This window comes from Chaetura pelagica, unplaced genomic scaffold, assembly GCF_000747805.2.
Source record: "Chaetura pelagica isolate M959 unplaced genomic scaffold, ChaPel_1.0 scaffold430, whole genome shotgun sequence".
Taxonomy (NCBI): Eukaryota; Metazoa; Chordata; class Aves; order Apodiformes; family Apodidae; genus Chaetura; species Chaetura pelagica.
Genome location: NW_009952159.1, coordinates 565,773 through 582,010, shown reverse-complemented (window position 1 = coordinate 582,010; position 16,238 = coordinate 565,773). Strand labels below are relative to the sequence as shown.

General features: G+C 41.3%; 1 protein-coding gene across 1 annotated transcript in view; it reads left to right on the top strand.

The window, feature by feature from the left end:
- Window positions 1–3,105: 3,105 nt before the first annotated feature.
- UVRAG (UV radiation resistance associated) overlaps window positions 3,106–16,238 on the top strand; it is a 99,973-nt gene continuing 86,840 nt past the window's right edge. Inside the window, exons 1-4 of the mRNA XM_010007185.1 lie at window positions 3,106–3,217; window positions 5,083–5,117; window positions 7,816–7,977; window positions 9,765–9,839. Of these exons, the coding sequence (XP_010005487.1) occupies window positions 7,849–7,977; window positions 9,765–9,839 (204 nt within the window). The 5' untranslated portion in view covers window positions 3,106–3,217; window positions 5,083–5,117; window positions 7,816–7,848. The remainder of the gene's footprint in view (window positions 3,218–5,082; window positions 5,118–7,815; window positions 7,978–9,764; window positions 9,840–16,238) is intronic.

Genomic DNA, 16,238 nt, shown 5'->3' with positions numbered 1-16,238 from the left:
TTGCTTGAGGGCTACTTCATTGTAAGACTTTACTTACACCAGTTGCACAATTAGTTTGTAATCCTAAAAAGACCTGGAGAAAGTTGCCCTCTTTGTTAGATGCCATGTGGTCTGTTCTTGGTTTGGAGGGGATTTAAAAAATAAAATATGATTAAAAAATTAAGGGATGAATGAGTGTGGTAGCTGATTGCTTTGAATGCTACTGAAGTTAATTAAGGGGGAGATAAGGTACATAAAACTCTGAAACAATTCTATTCTTTATTAGGGGTTGGAAGGGACCTCCAAAGATCATTGAGTCCAACCCTCCTGCCAGAGCAGGACCAAAAAAACAACCAAACAAAACAACAAGAACAAACCACAAACAAAACGAAACAAGAAAACCTAGGGCAGATCACTCAGTCATCCAGACAGGTCTTGAAAGTCTCCAGAGGAGACTCCACAGCTTCTCTGAGCAGCCTGACCCAGGGCTCTGTCACCCTCACAGTCAAGAAGTTCTTCCTCATGTTGAGATGGAGCTTCCTGTGGTCGAGTTTGAATCCATTGCCCCTCATCCTGTCATAAGGCACAAGTGACAAGAGGTTGTTCCTGCCTTCTTGATGCCCTCATGTATTTATAGACATTATTAAATCTTCCCTCAGCCTTCTCCTCTCCAGACTAACCAGCCCCAGGTCTCTCAGCCTTTCCTCATCAGACAGATGTTCCAGTCCCTTCATCATCCTCATAGCCTCCTTTGGACTCTCTCCCCTGTCTCTATGGAACTGGGGAGCCCAGAACTTTTACTGGGGTGGCAGTGTATGTTGTAAGAGACTTCTTAAGGAGTGTTGAAGTTGCTTATAAAAATGGGCCAACTAGAGCACCCAGCCTTGAGGTTAGACTTGAAACAACATGCAAGATCCAGATAGTGTTCTTTGAAGTGAGACTTAATCTTTGTGTTGTCATTTTATATACCAATTTCTAATGAAAGAAGGCCATGTAGTTCTGCAGTTGAGCAGCTTACAAGTTGTTTTCTTTTTAAAAATTTTGTATTACAAGTATATACTAGACATATCTGGGCATTCCTATTTCAGCTCTAGTCTAACTCATAAACAGACTTTGCAGAATCCACTGGTGGTTTTGAGTCTGTCACATGAACAAAAATCTAATATTCCTCTTACATATTTCCAGGAAGGAAAACTAATATATCACTTAAGTGATATGAAGTGATACAAAGTGTAATACTGTGATTCCAAACCAGATAAGTAGTCTTTCAACTGCTGTTTAAAAGCTTTTTGGACAAGCTGCAAATAGAAAAGTTGTCTTTTGGTTTCAAAAGCATTTTAAATCTTCTTTGGGTCAAAGTGTTTCTTTTAAGAAGGATCCAGACTTAAAAATTAACAAGCTTCTGGGAAAAATAAGTATGCTGTACAGTGAAATCTGTGGTAAAAGGAGGCAGGAAAGCAGCTGTTTGAGGCTTGTAGGTGGTTTGTGGTGATCCAACCAAAAAGGATAGGGAGCTATTTGTCAGCATCCCCATGGTAGATGAGTGAGACATTGGTAGGTTGGGAAATTGATTGGGAGAATGTGATACTGAAGGATTTGGTGAGAACTTAATATGTTTGAAGTGGCAGTTTGTTGAGTTCTAAATTCATGGTAGTCTGTTTTAGGTGTGCATGGGGTTTTCATGATTAAAATCGGAACCAGGCAAAGCAATGATTTCAGCATGATTGGCCAGTTCTACAAAATTGCTTTGTTAAGTAGTTAAATTTAACAACAAGGTAGGAATGTTAAATATTTGTTTATTAAAGCTATTTGGCACTTGGGGGTGAAGGGGGGAGGGAGAGGTTGATTCAATCTGATCATTTGCATTTGAGATACAATATTGTAGCAAACAAATATAGTGTTGGAGTTGGATGAAATAACTTTAACTGAAGATTTTAGTGACATATTCCAGTGTATTCAATTCAAGAGAAAAGGATTTACACAGGTGGAGAACTGGGTCCAGTTCTGGGCTCCCCAGTTCAAGAGACAGGGAACTGCTGGAGAGAGTCCAGGGAAGGGTGACAAAGATGGTTGGGGGGTTGGAGCATCTCCCTGATGAGAAAAGGCTGAGAGAGCTGGGACTGCTCAGCCTGGAGAAGAGAAGGCTGAGGGGAGACCTTCTTAATGCCTGGCAGTATCTCAGGGGGGGTGCAGGAGGATGGAGCCAGACTCTGCTCAGCAGTGCCCAGGGACAGGACGAGGGGCAACGGGCACAAGCTGGAACATGGGAAGTGCCACTGAAAGAGGAGGGAAAACTTCTTGCCTGGGAGGGTGACAGAGCCCTGGGACAGGCTGCCCAGGGAGGGTGTGGAGTCCCCTTCTCTGCAGATATTCCAGCCCCTGGATGCAGCCCTGGGTGATGTGCTCTGGGTGATCCTGCTTTAGCAAGGAAGTGGGACTAGATGATCTCTGGAGGTCCTTGACAATTCTGTGATGTGGTTATCCAAGCAGAAAGTAGCTGACAGACATCACAAACTTAACTATGCCCTTAATTTTCCCTTAAAATCTGGGTATGTCTTTCTGATGCATTTTATTTAAGGATGTTACCTTGGTCTCTGGGATTACTGTGAATTCAGGGAGCTTTGTGCAGCATGTTACTGGTGGCTGTGGATTAGGGGTGGTTTGTGTTGGAGCTCTTGGTCCACTAGGGCTTGTTGAAAGTAGCTTTGGCTGGGAAGTGTTTCCAATATGATGCTGCAGAACACCCAGGTGACACTGCTGCTGTTTGGTGCTAAGAGTGTCATGTTAGCTTGAAACTACTCAGATAGTTGGGATGATTTAGGCATGTGGAATAAAAATTGTGCATAGTACACCAATAAGAATGGCTCATTTTGTATAGTTGGCTTGATCTGAACTTGTAGGTGCTGGTTGTTGCTTGTCCAGCCAGTTCCTTCTGTTCTTGCTGAATGCTTATTGTTCACACCAGCTTTCTGCCAAAGAAAACTGAGTGTTTGGTGGGGTGTTTTTGACAGCGGGGCTTTGGAAGACACTGAAATGCTTTAAAACAAAAAAAGAAATGTTCTATTTCAGTCTGAGAAAGTTTTTAACTATTTAGTTTTGCTTTTGTTGTCTCATTTTTAGCGTCGGCTTCGTCATCTTCGGAACATTGCTGCAAGGAACATCATCAATAAGAATGGTTATCGTCTCTTGGACACGTACTTTACTCTTCATTTGTGTGATAACACCAAGATATACAAAGGTAAAACCAGGTTTTTCAATTTTAGCCTTCAAATTCTTATTTTATAAATTTTCTGTCCTTCCTTTGCCTTGACAACCTGTTGCCATTGTTTGCGTCATGTAATAACAGTGGAAAAGAGCTCTTTAATTTCTTGAACTTCATAAAAGCTTTAAGTCTTAGCAGGCAAGGAAGCAAAACAGATGACAGATTTGGTAGAGCCTCTTAAATCAACCTATTTTTGTTGTTGCTCTCCTCTCCCCCCTACTGATAATTTAAGAATTCTGGGAACTTCCGAGAGCACAGACAAGTTAAAGGTTTTGGAGCCTTAATTGTGTTGTGTGGGGAAGAGTGTGTACCAGTTATTTTACAGAGCATTAACCAGTGCTTCCTGTCATCCAAGTTTTCCAAAAATAGGGTTGTCAGCCACTGACACGAGGTATCCAGGCATCTGTTCTGCTTTTGAGAACTGTTTGAGTGTTAGATCTCATTTATCTTTAAGGCTTTGCTCTCCACTACAGTTCTTCATTGGGTAGAGTTGTTACTAAAATACATATTTTTGTACTTCTTTTGATATAAGCAACAATTGGACCTTTCCAAACCAATTTTGCTGTTTTTTCTTCCTAATTTTTATTTCCAGCTACTGTAGCTGATCCTTCCTTTTCTTTCAAGGCTTGTTATTGTAGGATGAGAACACGTAACTTTAGCAGGCTGCCTGAACTCTTGTGGTGGTTGGTTGAACCTGTAACCATTGTTGCTTCAGTGTTTATTACACAAAACTACTCTGCACTCTATCAAAGCTTTATCCTTGGACTCCAATGGACAGAGGTTTCCTGTACAAAATCTAGATTCCAGCCTCCAGAGCTGTGTGTCTACTTGAGAGAGTCCAGCAGAGGCTACAAGGATCATTAAGGGACTGCAACACCTGGCTTAGGAGGAAAGGCTAAGAGACATGGGGCTTTTCAGTCTAGAGAGAAGAAGACTGAGAGAGGATCTAATGTGTATAAATATATGAGGGTTGGGCATCAATAAGGCAGGGACAAGCTCTTTTCACTTGGGCTCTGTGATAGGATGAGGGGCTTAATTCAAACTTGAGCACAAGAAGTTCCACCTCAACATGAGGAAGAACTTCTTTCCTGTGAGGGTGACAGAGCTCTAGGACAGGCTGCCCAGAGAGGCTGTGGAGTCTCCTTCTCCGGAGACTTTCAAGACCTGTCTGGATGTGTTTTTGAGTAACCTGCCCCAGTTTTGGTCCTGCTCTGGCAGGGGGGTTGGACTCAATCTTCAAAGGTTGCTTCCAGCCCCTAACATTTTGTGATTCTGTCTACCTAAAGACTTTAAGCTCTTATTTTGGCTGGGATAGCTGAGGTCCATATGTCAGCAGTTGCTTATTTCCATTTAAATACAGGGTTCTTGGCACCTTGGTGAGGTAATTTAGCTGTTCACTTTCTAAGCATCTGGAACAGGTCACCCTTGCTCTTCAGGAAAGCAGTGCAATTAGTTTACCCATGCTGCACTCCTCCAGGAAAGATGTTGTATGACAAACTAGGCACTTTGCAAATGTCATCCAAATACTCTGAAGTACTGGGGCACGTCCTTTCCCCAAGAAACAAAGCCTCAGTAAATCTTGAGGATTATCTTGGGTATAAAGATGAAATGCTAAATTGAAAACATGGCTTCTAATAATTAAGTGTGGATGAGTGCTTTTTAATCAAAAGCATGACGACGTTTTAAAAGTCTTTCTCATGAATCTGTTACTGATAAACTAGACTCACCAGGATTTGTCTTCCATGAGTGTTACTTATTTTAGCTATTTCTATTTCAAATGCTAATATTTGTATCGGTGTTTAAGTAATCTAAAGGTGTTCTTTTTCTTCATTTTTCTTTAGAATTCTATAAGAGTGAGGTGATCAAGAATTCTCTGGTAAGTTATTTTAATATGGAAAAAATGCCTATTGAAAATTGTATTATTGCTGCAATACACTGATTTCCCTGCTGAATACACCAGACCTGTTGAAAGTGTTATTTCTACTCTTCAGCTCTGTTTGGAGCATCATGTTCTCCTTTTCAGGTTCTTTTCACAAGGGTTGGAGTAGCAAGTTACTGAATAGTAGAAATGCAAGTTCATTTTCCACTATCTGAAGGGAGCCTACAGGAAAGCTGGGGAGGGGCTTTGGAAAAGGGCTTGTAGTGAAAGGACAAGGGGTGATGGTTTTAAACTGGGAGAGGGGAGATTTAGGTTGAACATCAGGAAGAAATTCTTTCCTGTGAGGGTGGTGAGACCCTGGCCCAGGTTGCCCAGAGAAGCTGTGGCTGCCCCATCCCTGGAAGTGTTCAAGCCCGGGTTGGATGGGACTTGGAGCAACCTGGTCTAGTGGGAGTTGTCCCTGCCCATGCAGGGAGGTTGGAACTAGATGATCTTGAAGGTCCCTTCCAACCAAAATAATTCTATGATGATTCTGTGATTTTAACAGCTTTGGAGTAATGGTCTTTTGGTGCTTCTGCATATGGGATTAAACACTCCAAGGGGAGGGCATTTGCAAGTGAAAACTCTTCCATGCTGAAGTTAAACTTTACAATGCATGTAAACTTTAAATGTTAAAAATTGCACATAAGCCAAGTAATGTTAGCTGGATTTTTTTTTACTGGTTTAACTTCCTTCTGCATCTGAGAATCATATTCATCATAACTCAGGTTTGTTTAGAGTTCATAGTTTGTTTTCTTTTTTTGTTCCTGCCGGTGTTAGCAACAGAAATAGCTGCTTTTATTTAAGTGTCTTATGAATTGCTTGTTCAAAGAGCACTTGAATATTGACTTTGCTGTGAGTAGATTCATTAGAAGCTCATGCTGTGCAGTTTAGCAGCCCTGGTGTAGAGGCAGAGGCCCTGGTTGCAACATCCCCCAAAAAAGGGAGAGTCAAACAGTGTTGTAGAATATATATCACTGACTTCTTTGAACATCTTTTTGTTGTACAGGTGGATGGTAAGGAGCATGTACCTGCATGTAGAAACGTGGGTTTTGAAGAGCTGAACACTGAGAAGCTGAAGTTTGAAAACATCTTAGTGTTTAAATGTTCCAGTTCAGATTAGTGAAAGGATCAGAACTGGACAGTTTGTGACAGCTGAGAAGAGTTAGGTGTCTTTGTGGGAGAAGGATGTTGCAAGTCTTGTGCAAGGAAGTTTGAAAACCTGCTGAGGAGGCTTTTTCATGTTTGCATTAACAAGGTGGAACTGCAGCATTTATAGCACATTGGGCTGATGTTCTATAATGGTTTGAAAACCTGAATTGGAAAGAAAGTTCTCTGCATCCTCTGGGCTGTTAACTTGTCTAAGAAACAATTTCCTTGAGGCTTTAGGATGTTGAGTTCTGGCTATTCTAAATAAGAAAAAGGAATAAAAAAAGGGAATCTAACTGAAGGAAATAACAGATGAATGACATAAAAATCTAAAAATAAGGTGTCTTGAGCAAATAACAAATGTCATCTATGGGTATTTTAAGAGCCTGCTACTCTACTGCCTTAATAGCTACCAAATATCCCTTTTCCTTAGGAAAACTTATTAACACATTCCTTCTGTAATACTTATTGGGCAACTTTGTCTCTCCCTTCTTTTCAGAGGCATCTTACTCTAAATTGCACAATACCAGCTGAGAGATGCTTGGCCTGTTCCAAGCAGTTAAACACTTGGAGGCAAGACTTGTTCTTTCATGAGGGGAGGGGGGGTTCCTACCTTCGGCTTTTCTTTTGGAGGTGTTTCCATTGCTGTGTGCAAGAGAGAGGGAGATCATATATAGTTAACACTTTCCCATGTCTGCATTTGGACACCTATATATATATATATCACACTTTCCCATGTCTGCATTTGGACACGTTGTGGTTTAAGGGCTGTGGAAGTCCAAAAGTTGGTATCCGGCTCTTGGCACTAGTAGTGTTGGATTGACTTGGTTTGGTTGCAGCTGGGGCCAATTCCAATGGTTTCCATAAATCTTCAATGTAACTGTTAGCATAGGTGAATGCAAGTTCTTTGAATGCCTTGTGTTTGCAAATGTGAGTTCCAGTGGAGCAGATATTTGCAGTTTAGCTTAATGTGTGATGCTTCTGTAGAGCTCGAGATGCTCAAGGAGCTCTTAGGGACAACATCTGAGGACTGCTGTCAGCATCAGTCAAGAAGAAGAATGTGAACAAACCTGCCAATAAATTATGCAAATGTAATGATTGAGCAAAAGATCAGTGTTTACATTAACACTTTTGCAATGTAAGCTATACCCTAGTTTTCAGAAGCTGAATCATAACTTTGAAAGGAATGTTACTTTCACTTTTAAAGTTCCAGATTTGATTCAGCTGAATTAGTAAATTCTGAAGTAAATTCTTCAACATCTTGTGAAGGAAGCAGAGCCCACTCTAAGCTTCTGAAATACTTGTAGCTTTTAACCCAGGAATTCTCTCTAGAAAACACAATAAGGAAGGAGCAGAGCTTGTTGGCTTCAGCTCTGTGCAAACCTTGAAATTCATTCATTATTCATTATTCGTTATTAAGGTTTTTAAATCTTTGACATGGACTTTCTGAATGGTCAATTTTAGAACTACTTTCAGCTTGTTTTTATCCCTCTTTGAATACCTACAGAATCCAACGTGGAGGAGTCTGGACTTTGGAATAATGCCTGATCGTCTTGATACCTCTGTCTCTTGTTTTGTTGTGAGGATCTGGGGTGGCAAGAAGGAGCATTTCCAGCTTTTGATTGAATGGAAGGTCAATCTAGATGGCTTAAAATACTTGGGCCAGCAGGTAATGTAAACATGTTTTCTCTCAGCTTTTTCCCAAAGTAACAGGGCATCTGGATGAACAAATATATGGAACAAGAAATGAAATGAGAAAGGAACTGAATGCATTTGTAGGGCTTATTTTAAAGTTGGATTGCAGAGGTTCAGGTAGCTTGGTGCAGAGCTTTAAATCTGGACTTGGCTGAGTCTCTTAAATGACACTGTTAGCACTTGGTGCTTTAAATTGCAAAGCCTGGATTCAAAGAAATAGCAGCATGATTGTACATGTAGTTAAATGAACATGGATCATCATGTTTGTATTTTACAGGTGGAATCCATTCTTATGGGAATTTCATCCCATCAAAGACCTTCAGTCCGAGGCAGTTACTGTATAAGATCTGTTTTGATTCTGGGATTTTTCTCTTACTAGTAGCCTTCTGAAAGAGGTGAAAAGTGAGATGTTTTCTGTGTTATGGAGGTCAGAGTTAAGTGTCTTAAAAAGAAATCCATGCTACGTAAATATTAAACTAGCCAAAAAGTACTGTGCCTTTTAAATCAAATAGACTGTCCTGATTCCAGTGGGCACTTCTTGATTGAATCATTGATCTATTCTAAATTGAGTATACCATACTTTATTTCCCACTTTAAAACTAAATTATTTTATTATTATTATTTTTTTTAATTGGCATGTTTTAAAACCTGGGAAGAAAGCTTTACTGGGAGTGACTGCTCTAGCTCCACGTGGTGTTTTGATCCTGGCTGACTCAGTCACATCCCACCAGTGGTGGGGCTGGGAGACAGTCAGAGGAGCAAGAATGAGGAAGAATTAGTAGGTTGAGGTAAAGACAGTTTAAGAACAGAAAGGAAAGAAAAAGAACTGAGGGGAGGAGAACAAAATGAAAGTCCCTTACCACCAGCAGGCTGATGCCCTGCTATACCCCAAGCAAGAACTACCTTGCAAAGACTCATCCCTGGTTTTCAGTGCTAAGCAGGATGTTCCATGGTGTGGAACATCCCTTGGGTCAGTTCAGCTCAGCTCTGCCCTCTCCCAAGCCTTTGCACATACTTGCTGGGGGGGCACAGTGAGAACCAGAGGGCTCCTTGGTGCTGTGCCAGGACTTTTCAGCCATGTTATTCTCGTGGGAATGACATCCCATCAAAGACCTTCAGTCCAGGGTGGTTACTCTGTAAGATCTGTTTTGATGAATAATGTGTTACTGACACTGGTTTTGTTGCACATCTGAAACACAGCAGCACAGAGACAGCATCTCAGCTAAACCAAATGCCCTTTGTGTTGTAGCTTTCTTTCCACTTGTTTTTTCCTCACCAGAAGAAATGGATCCCTAAATAATATGCTCTAGTGCCTGGTTTTATTTGAAATTATGTTCTTTACATCAGTAGCAGGTTATTAGTAAAGTACTGACCACTGATTTTGTGTCTGCTATGACTACAAAAGCCTAATTTGGAATATCACTTCAGGTAATATGTCAAAGCTAACTACTCTTTACACTTAACCTCTTTGTTTAGTTTCCTGGCCTCTTGGTTATTTTTGTCAGCTGGAAATGCAGTAACAGGAAAGGTGCTTTGGCCAGTGCTTCTCATTTCAAGGTAGAATGGAAGAACATACTCAGTGATTGTTATTAAAGCTGTGAAGCAAATGCATTTTCTCTGGTTAAATGCAGTTTTCTCTTAGGTTTCATGAGCATCTAGAATTACAGGGATTGCAAAACTGCATTTGAGTATCAACCAGCAACTTGTGGTGGTTGTCAGTGTCATAGTAAGCTGACTGTAAAATGATTTGTGCTTTTACAGATACATGCCAGAAACCCAAATGAGATTATTTTTGGTCTCAATGATGGTTACTACGGAGCTTCATTTGAACAGAAGGTAAGGGTATGTTGTTAGTACTGGTGACGAGCTGAAATTAAACTTCTAAACTTCAATTTTGACACTGGGGAGCTCAAGACATGAAAATGCTTAGTGTTCAGAAGAAATACTTCTTTGACATGACAGATAAGAACTGTTCATCTCACCTCTGTTGCGTGGACATCTGAGCTGTTCTGGGAAAGCTTAAAGCATAACATTTAAAGTCCAAAAAAAAGCCTGGTTATGGAAAATAAGCCTTGACTTTATTCTTTGAGGAAGAAGCTTAATTCACATCTAGAACTTTTTGAAAAAGGTATGGCTGTTAAGACTCCTTTTCATGGCGGATACAGAAGAACATGAAGTTTTGGTTCTCCCTCTGAAAACCTGACTTTTGTAGCTCTTAAAATGAAAAGCTACTTATTTCCTCTGTTGCAGCTGGTTCACCCTGTGCTTTTTTCCCCCAGAGGCTCCACCATAGTATTTGACTTCATCAATATTTACAAATACATTAAGGGCAGTGTCAGGAGGAGGGAGCCAGGCTTTGTGCAGTGATGTCCAGTGACAGGACGAGGGTCAGTGAGTGCAAACTGGAGCACAGAAGGTTCCATGTGAATCTCAGGGAGAACTTCTTTGCTGTGAGGGTGACAGAGCCCTGGGCCAGGCTGCCCAGAGAGGCTGTGGAGTCTCCTTCTCTGGAGACATTCCAACCCCCCTGGCCACGTTCCTGTGTGATGTGCTCTGGGTGCCCCTGCTCTGGCAGGGGGGGTGGGCAGGATGATCTTTTGAGGTCCCCTTACAACCCCTAAGATTCTGAGTGATTTGTGCTTGTCCAGCCAATACTGTGACTGCAGCCAAATTAATTATATGGCAAGACTGATTAAAGTCTTTCATCATTAGTGTAATAAACTTACCTATTGTAAATAGCACAAGCTGACAGGTTTTTTTTAATCCCAAATAGCTGGTGGCAGTACTGTCATACAGATAGGTTGGATAAAGAGTCCCTGACTGCAGAGAAAATCACTTCTTGACAAACAGCTGCAGTTTCTGCATTAATCCACAACCAGCAAGTCCAGTCATGTGTGAGTTTGGACAGAGGCAATGGCTTTATAGTCAACAACACAGCTCTTGTGTGGGGAGAGCAGAGCAAGAGGTGGGGTGGCCGTGTGTGCAAAACTCCCTGGCTGTGTGTAAGGCTCCAAACAGTGTTGGGTGATTTGGGGGATACCCTGCAAATTGTAAATTGTTTGGTACAGAGCTCAAACTCTGCTTCCTGGTGCTGCCAACTCTGTTTTCCTGCATCAGGATGCTATGCTGGTTTTTCATGGTTTCAGTAATAACTATCTGGGCCTGAACTGAATGATGTCCTCTTTCCTGGTTTGTTGTTGTCAGGACTTGCTTCTTAGCTTGTAGGATTTAAAAGTACATCTCTGTGTCCTGATCAGATGGCAGATGAGATGTCTCTGCACTGCTTGAGAGCTGTTACATATGACACCAGGGTCTTACCCCCTTAGCAGGCACAAGCACAGCCAAATGGTTGGGAAATTGGGAGACTGGAACAGAAGCTGCGGTTAGAATGCAGAAGGGTCCTCTCAGTAAAATGTACTACTAGTAGTTAGATCAAACAGTAAAGGTTAACCATTAAAATGTTATCAACTTATTAGTAAGTTTTATACAAGGCCTGGAATATTAATTATCGACTTGAAAAGGATTCTAGAATCTTAAAACTTAATGATGAGCAATTGCTTAATATTAAGTGCACTAAAAGACAATAAAGGAGTTAGTATCTCCCACGCTTGCCTGGCCACAGTTGGGTGTCCTTGGGTGGGCCTTAATTATCAAGAATCAGTCTCTCTGGCAGGTGTCCCTGCTGGAGAGGAGAAGGTCCAGCAACCTCCTGGGAAAGTGAATGGGATTCTCCCAATCAAAGGTGGGAGCAGGCTTTTATGGAAGAAAGTAGAGTGACTACTGTCACTTAACTATTTAGCTGTACCTCCTAAATCTCTCATTGGAGAATAAAAAGAAAACAGTAGAAAAAAAACTAACAACCCCCAAAGGTCTCATTCCCACCAAGCAAACTCTTGCTTATCTCTTCTTAATTTTATCTCCATTTTGGAGTTGTCTTGGTGGGCTCTATGTTCTTCAACACTGGAGAGCAGCTGGTGTTATGAGCATCAGTTTGGCCTCTGTTTGTACCTTTCCATGTTGTTACCAGCTCAGAGCTTGTTAAGCCCTTTCCTTTCTCATGAGAATCCTTTCACTCCAGGTCTGGGCCTGCAGAATTGAGAGGCAAAAGCAGTTGAATCACAGTGGACAGATGAGTGAGGCATATTGAGATGGAGTGTCCTGCTACACTCTGGCTTGGTTCTTGTTCATGCCCTGTAGCTAAATTGCAAATACAATCTCTGGACAGCAAAGATAATCTGCTTCTTTATTTCTGTAATTTATTGGGTTCTTTCTTGCTGCCAGTGCTAGAATTTTTTTCACCTTGCTCTGTAGCTTCTGATTGCTTTCTTTTTCAGTTCCTTGACCTGAATCTCTTCTTCTGTAGGACCTACCTCCTGTATTTAGGTGTCTTGTCTGCTGTTCAAGCCAAACTAGTTGGCACAAGCAAACGTTTCCTTCAGACTTCAGAAGCTGTGTGCACCTAAGGGGTATTTCTGCTCTTAGTTGGTCATGCTTTATAATTTTCCTCTGTGCTGGATATTCTAATTATTATACAGCCCCACTTTGATCTTTAAATATTTTTATGAAGTGCCACCTGAAATCTTCTGTAAGAAGGGATTTTTGGTGTCAGGTGTGTGGCTCTGAGGTGCTTCTTCCTTTGTGGCTGTGTGTCTTGACAGTACTTGAAGACAGTTTAGTCATAAGCCTCCATTTTTGAGGTAATACATGGATAGAATAACAGCTTTAGTTTCTTTGCCATGGCACATATGAAACCTTGTTATGAAAATCAATGTGTACAAATACCATTTTGCAAGTTCTAATGAAAAGCTTGTGCACAATGACAGTCATTGGAAGTGTCCTCTGTTTTTGTACATCTCAGTATGGACAAAATTAAGGCATGGGACTTTTCTGAGCAATGGGAAGTCTAAAAAAATTCTCATTGTTCCTTTAATAATCCTTTTGACTGAATTGCCAAAGTAAATTTTTGCATTCTTACAATATATTAATGTATTAAATGGCTTTGTCACTAAGACCACTTATGAGCCAAAATAAAACTGCTAGAAGCTGACTAAAACATTCTGGTGATGCTTCATGAACTCAGAGTTTCAAAACTCCCTGTAGTTGTACTTCTGAGCATTCCTTGATCCATCTGGAACTAAATGCAAATTCCCATTTTCTATCCTTTGAATGTACTTGTAGTAAGAGAAGTGGGAGCCTGAACACAAGTGAAGTAGGGCAGGAATATAGGGCACTGTCACCACTTCTTTTTATTTACGAAAAGTGTAGGTTTATTGATCAAATTGATATCTCTCTGGTAATCAAAAAAGCAAAAGCTGCATCCCCATATAGGGATATTATAATAAGTGGTTTACTCTAAAATCAAAATACTGGAAGCTAACAGCTTTGCTAGGTAATACACTTTAGCTGCTGTTTTAGAAACTTCAAGCTCACTTTCATGCGAGGTAACCTTTGAAGTGCAGGTTTGTGCCCAGAAATACTTGCTTTGTAGGAAGCTCCTGTCATAGAAATGAGCAAAGCAGAAAACTGGATCAGCAATTATTGTCTTAACAGAAGAAAAGAACCATATTCTTGGTCTCTTTATTGTTGTAATATCATCGTTGACTCTTCCCTTTTTACTACTGATGTCAGAAAGGCTTTAAATACTGTATCTTGGATAGTCAAGAGGTATTAGGAATTTTACCTTTCTTCCATCTCCTCTGTCCAGCAACAACTAACTTGCCTGTTGCTGACAGGCAACGAAAAAATGAACGTTTTCTTTGGGTAATGTTCTTAGCCAAGTTCATAGAATCATAGAATTGTTTAGGTTGGAAAAGACCTTTAAGTTCATCCAGTCCAACCATAAACCTAAGCCTACCAAGTCAACTGCAAGACCATGTGACTAAGTACCACATCTACATGACTTTTAAAAACAAACAGCAGTGGTGAGCCCACCACTTCTCTGGGCAGCCTGTTGCAGGGCTTGACAACCCTTTTTTGGGAAGAATTTTTTCCTAAAATCCAACCTAAGCCTCCCCTGGTGCAACTTGAGGCTGTTTCCTCTCATCACTTGTCGCTTGGGAGAAGAGACCAGCACCTGCCTCTCTACAGCCTCCTTTCAAGCAGTTGTAGAGAGCAAAAAGGTCTCCCCTCAGCCTCTCTCTCTCCAGACTAAATAGCCCCCAGCTCTCTCAGGCTCTCCTCACCAGACTTGCCCTCAAGACCCTTCCCCAGCTCCATTGCCCTTCTCTGGACACATGCTCAAGGTCTGGCCTCTCCAGAGCTGAGTACCTGGGCACACTGCTGGCTCATGTTCAGCCGTTGCAGTTTTCTTGCTGCAATGGATACTTAGCTCATGGCCAAAAAAACCCCCAAAAGTTGGGAAATAAGATCTCAAAAGCTTTTATGTGTGCCCTCTGAGCCCTGAAGGGTGTTGCTGCTTTGCTGTGGGTGTCTGACAGTGCTTCTGTAACTCCTCTTCTGGTGTTTCCAGCTTTTCTTCTCAGTGAGAACAAAAATGTGTGCTGCCAATGTAGCTGCCTTGTTCAGAACTCCATTTGACTTTCACATCATTGTACCTACAGCTTCTGCTTTGGTTCAAGTGTTTTTAATTATTATTTTGTAGTAATTTTACTAGAAGATCAGCAGGATTTTGCTTCTTTCTTCACATCAATCTCCAGTTTATTTTCCTGTTTCCTTCCTGACATGGGACCACTTGTTCCTCCCTTAGGTTCATCCTATCTAGTTAGTCATACGGTGAAAGTCTATTTGTGTTTGCTTGGACCAATGTTTGGATGAGAGAGATTTCAACTTTACAGGGTTTTTTTGAAGCTGTCAACCTGGACTTAAGGTATTCTCAATCCTTCAGCAGTTTTCTGAGTCTGGTTTTGTCTGAGACTCCATACTTGTGTGTAAAAACACCTTTTACCCAGGTCCAGAAAAATCAGGTTTGGATGATATACTTTCTTAAAAGCAGGATTCTCTGTTTTCCTCAATGCTTTCCTGGCTTTCATATTTTCTTTCAACCATTTTGTGCTTGCTGCTACTGACCAATAAGACTGTCCTTGCTCTTGCAGGGATGACTTTTCAGAAAGTGTCTTTAGGGAATCAAGTATAGCTTTTAGTTAATGACTAGCTTTCTGTTGTCTCCTTCAAGAAATGAAACCAGAACTGGGCTATACAGCTCTCCATAGCTCAAAACATCTGGCTGTTGTCAGGTGTATGGAGGAACAGAAGAAGCAGTGGTGTTCTTCAGGGGTAGTGAATTGTAGCTACTTTTTCAAACATCCAGCAGGAAAGACCCTTATGTTTGGAAAGCTGCATTTCCCTCTCTCCAGGATGTGGTCTCTATCACTGCAGGTAGAGTCTTTGCCCACATATGCATTTATTTTTGTATAAATATTTAGAAGTCATATCCTGGCCACTTTGAACAAGCAAAGCCTTCAGTTGTGTTTCACTTGCAACAAGATCAACTTCATGGTCTAAAATGGTGCTGCTGGTAGCTGTGCATTTGCAGTTTTCCACCACCCTAGTTCATTTAGAATTGTCATAGACTCAAGGAATGGTTTGGGGTGGAAGAGACCTTAAAGATCATCTAGTTCCAACCCCCTGCATGGGCAGGGACACCTCCCAGCAGCCCAGGCTGCTCCAAGCCCCATCCAACCTGCCCTTCAACACTGCCAGGGATGGGGCAGCCACAGCTTCTCTGGGCATTAAAATGTCTTTATTTTGGTATATTTTCAGTGTGTGGATTTTCAGCATCTAGGATTCAACATCTTGGGAGTTGAAATGAGGAGCTTAAAGAGCTGCTAATATGGTGCTTCTATTGCAAGATGATGCATAATGTGGTGTACAGAGCTCTCCATTATTTAGGTGGAACCTTATTTTGGTGGAAAGGGATGTCTGCTGCATGGCCTGTGGCTAACACAGTTGTGTCAGTAGCTGTTGACATATAATTTTGCATTTCAACATCTTCTCTATGGAAACAGCCTGTTGAGGCAGGAAACAATTAGTAGGCAGGGACTGTGGTACCCCCTTGTACATTTGTGTCACTGCTGGAAAGTTAGCTGATCAGGTGCACTGGTGCTACTTCATACATCAAAATAAATTACTTTTTCACCTATAATTCATGAGTGTCCTGGTTTGAGCCAGGATGAAGCCAATTTTTCTTTTTACTGATTTTTTTTTTTTCCTTCAGTAAGCTCTCTTGTAACTAGCAACAGTGTGTTCTGCTAGGCTGGTAAGACAGTGGAATGTTTT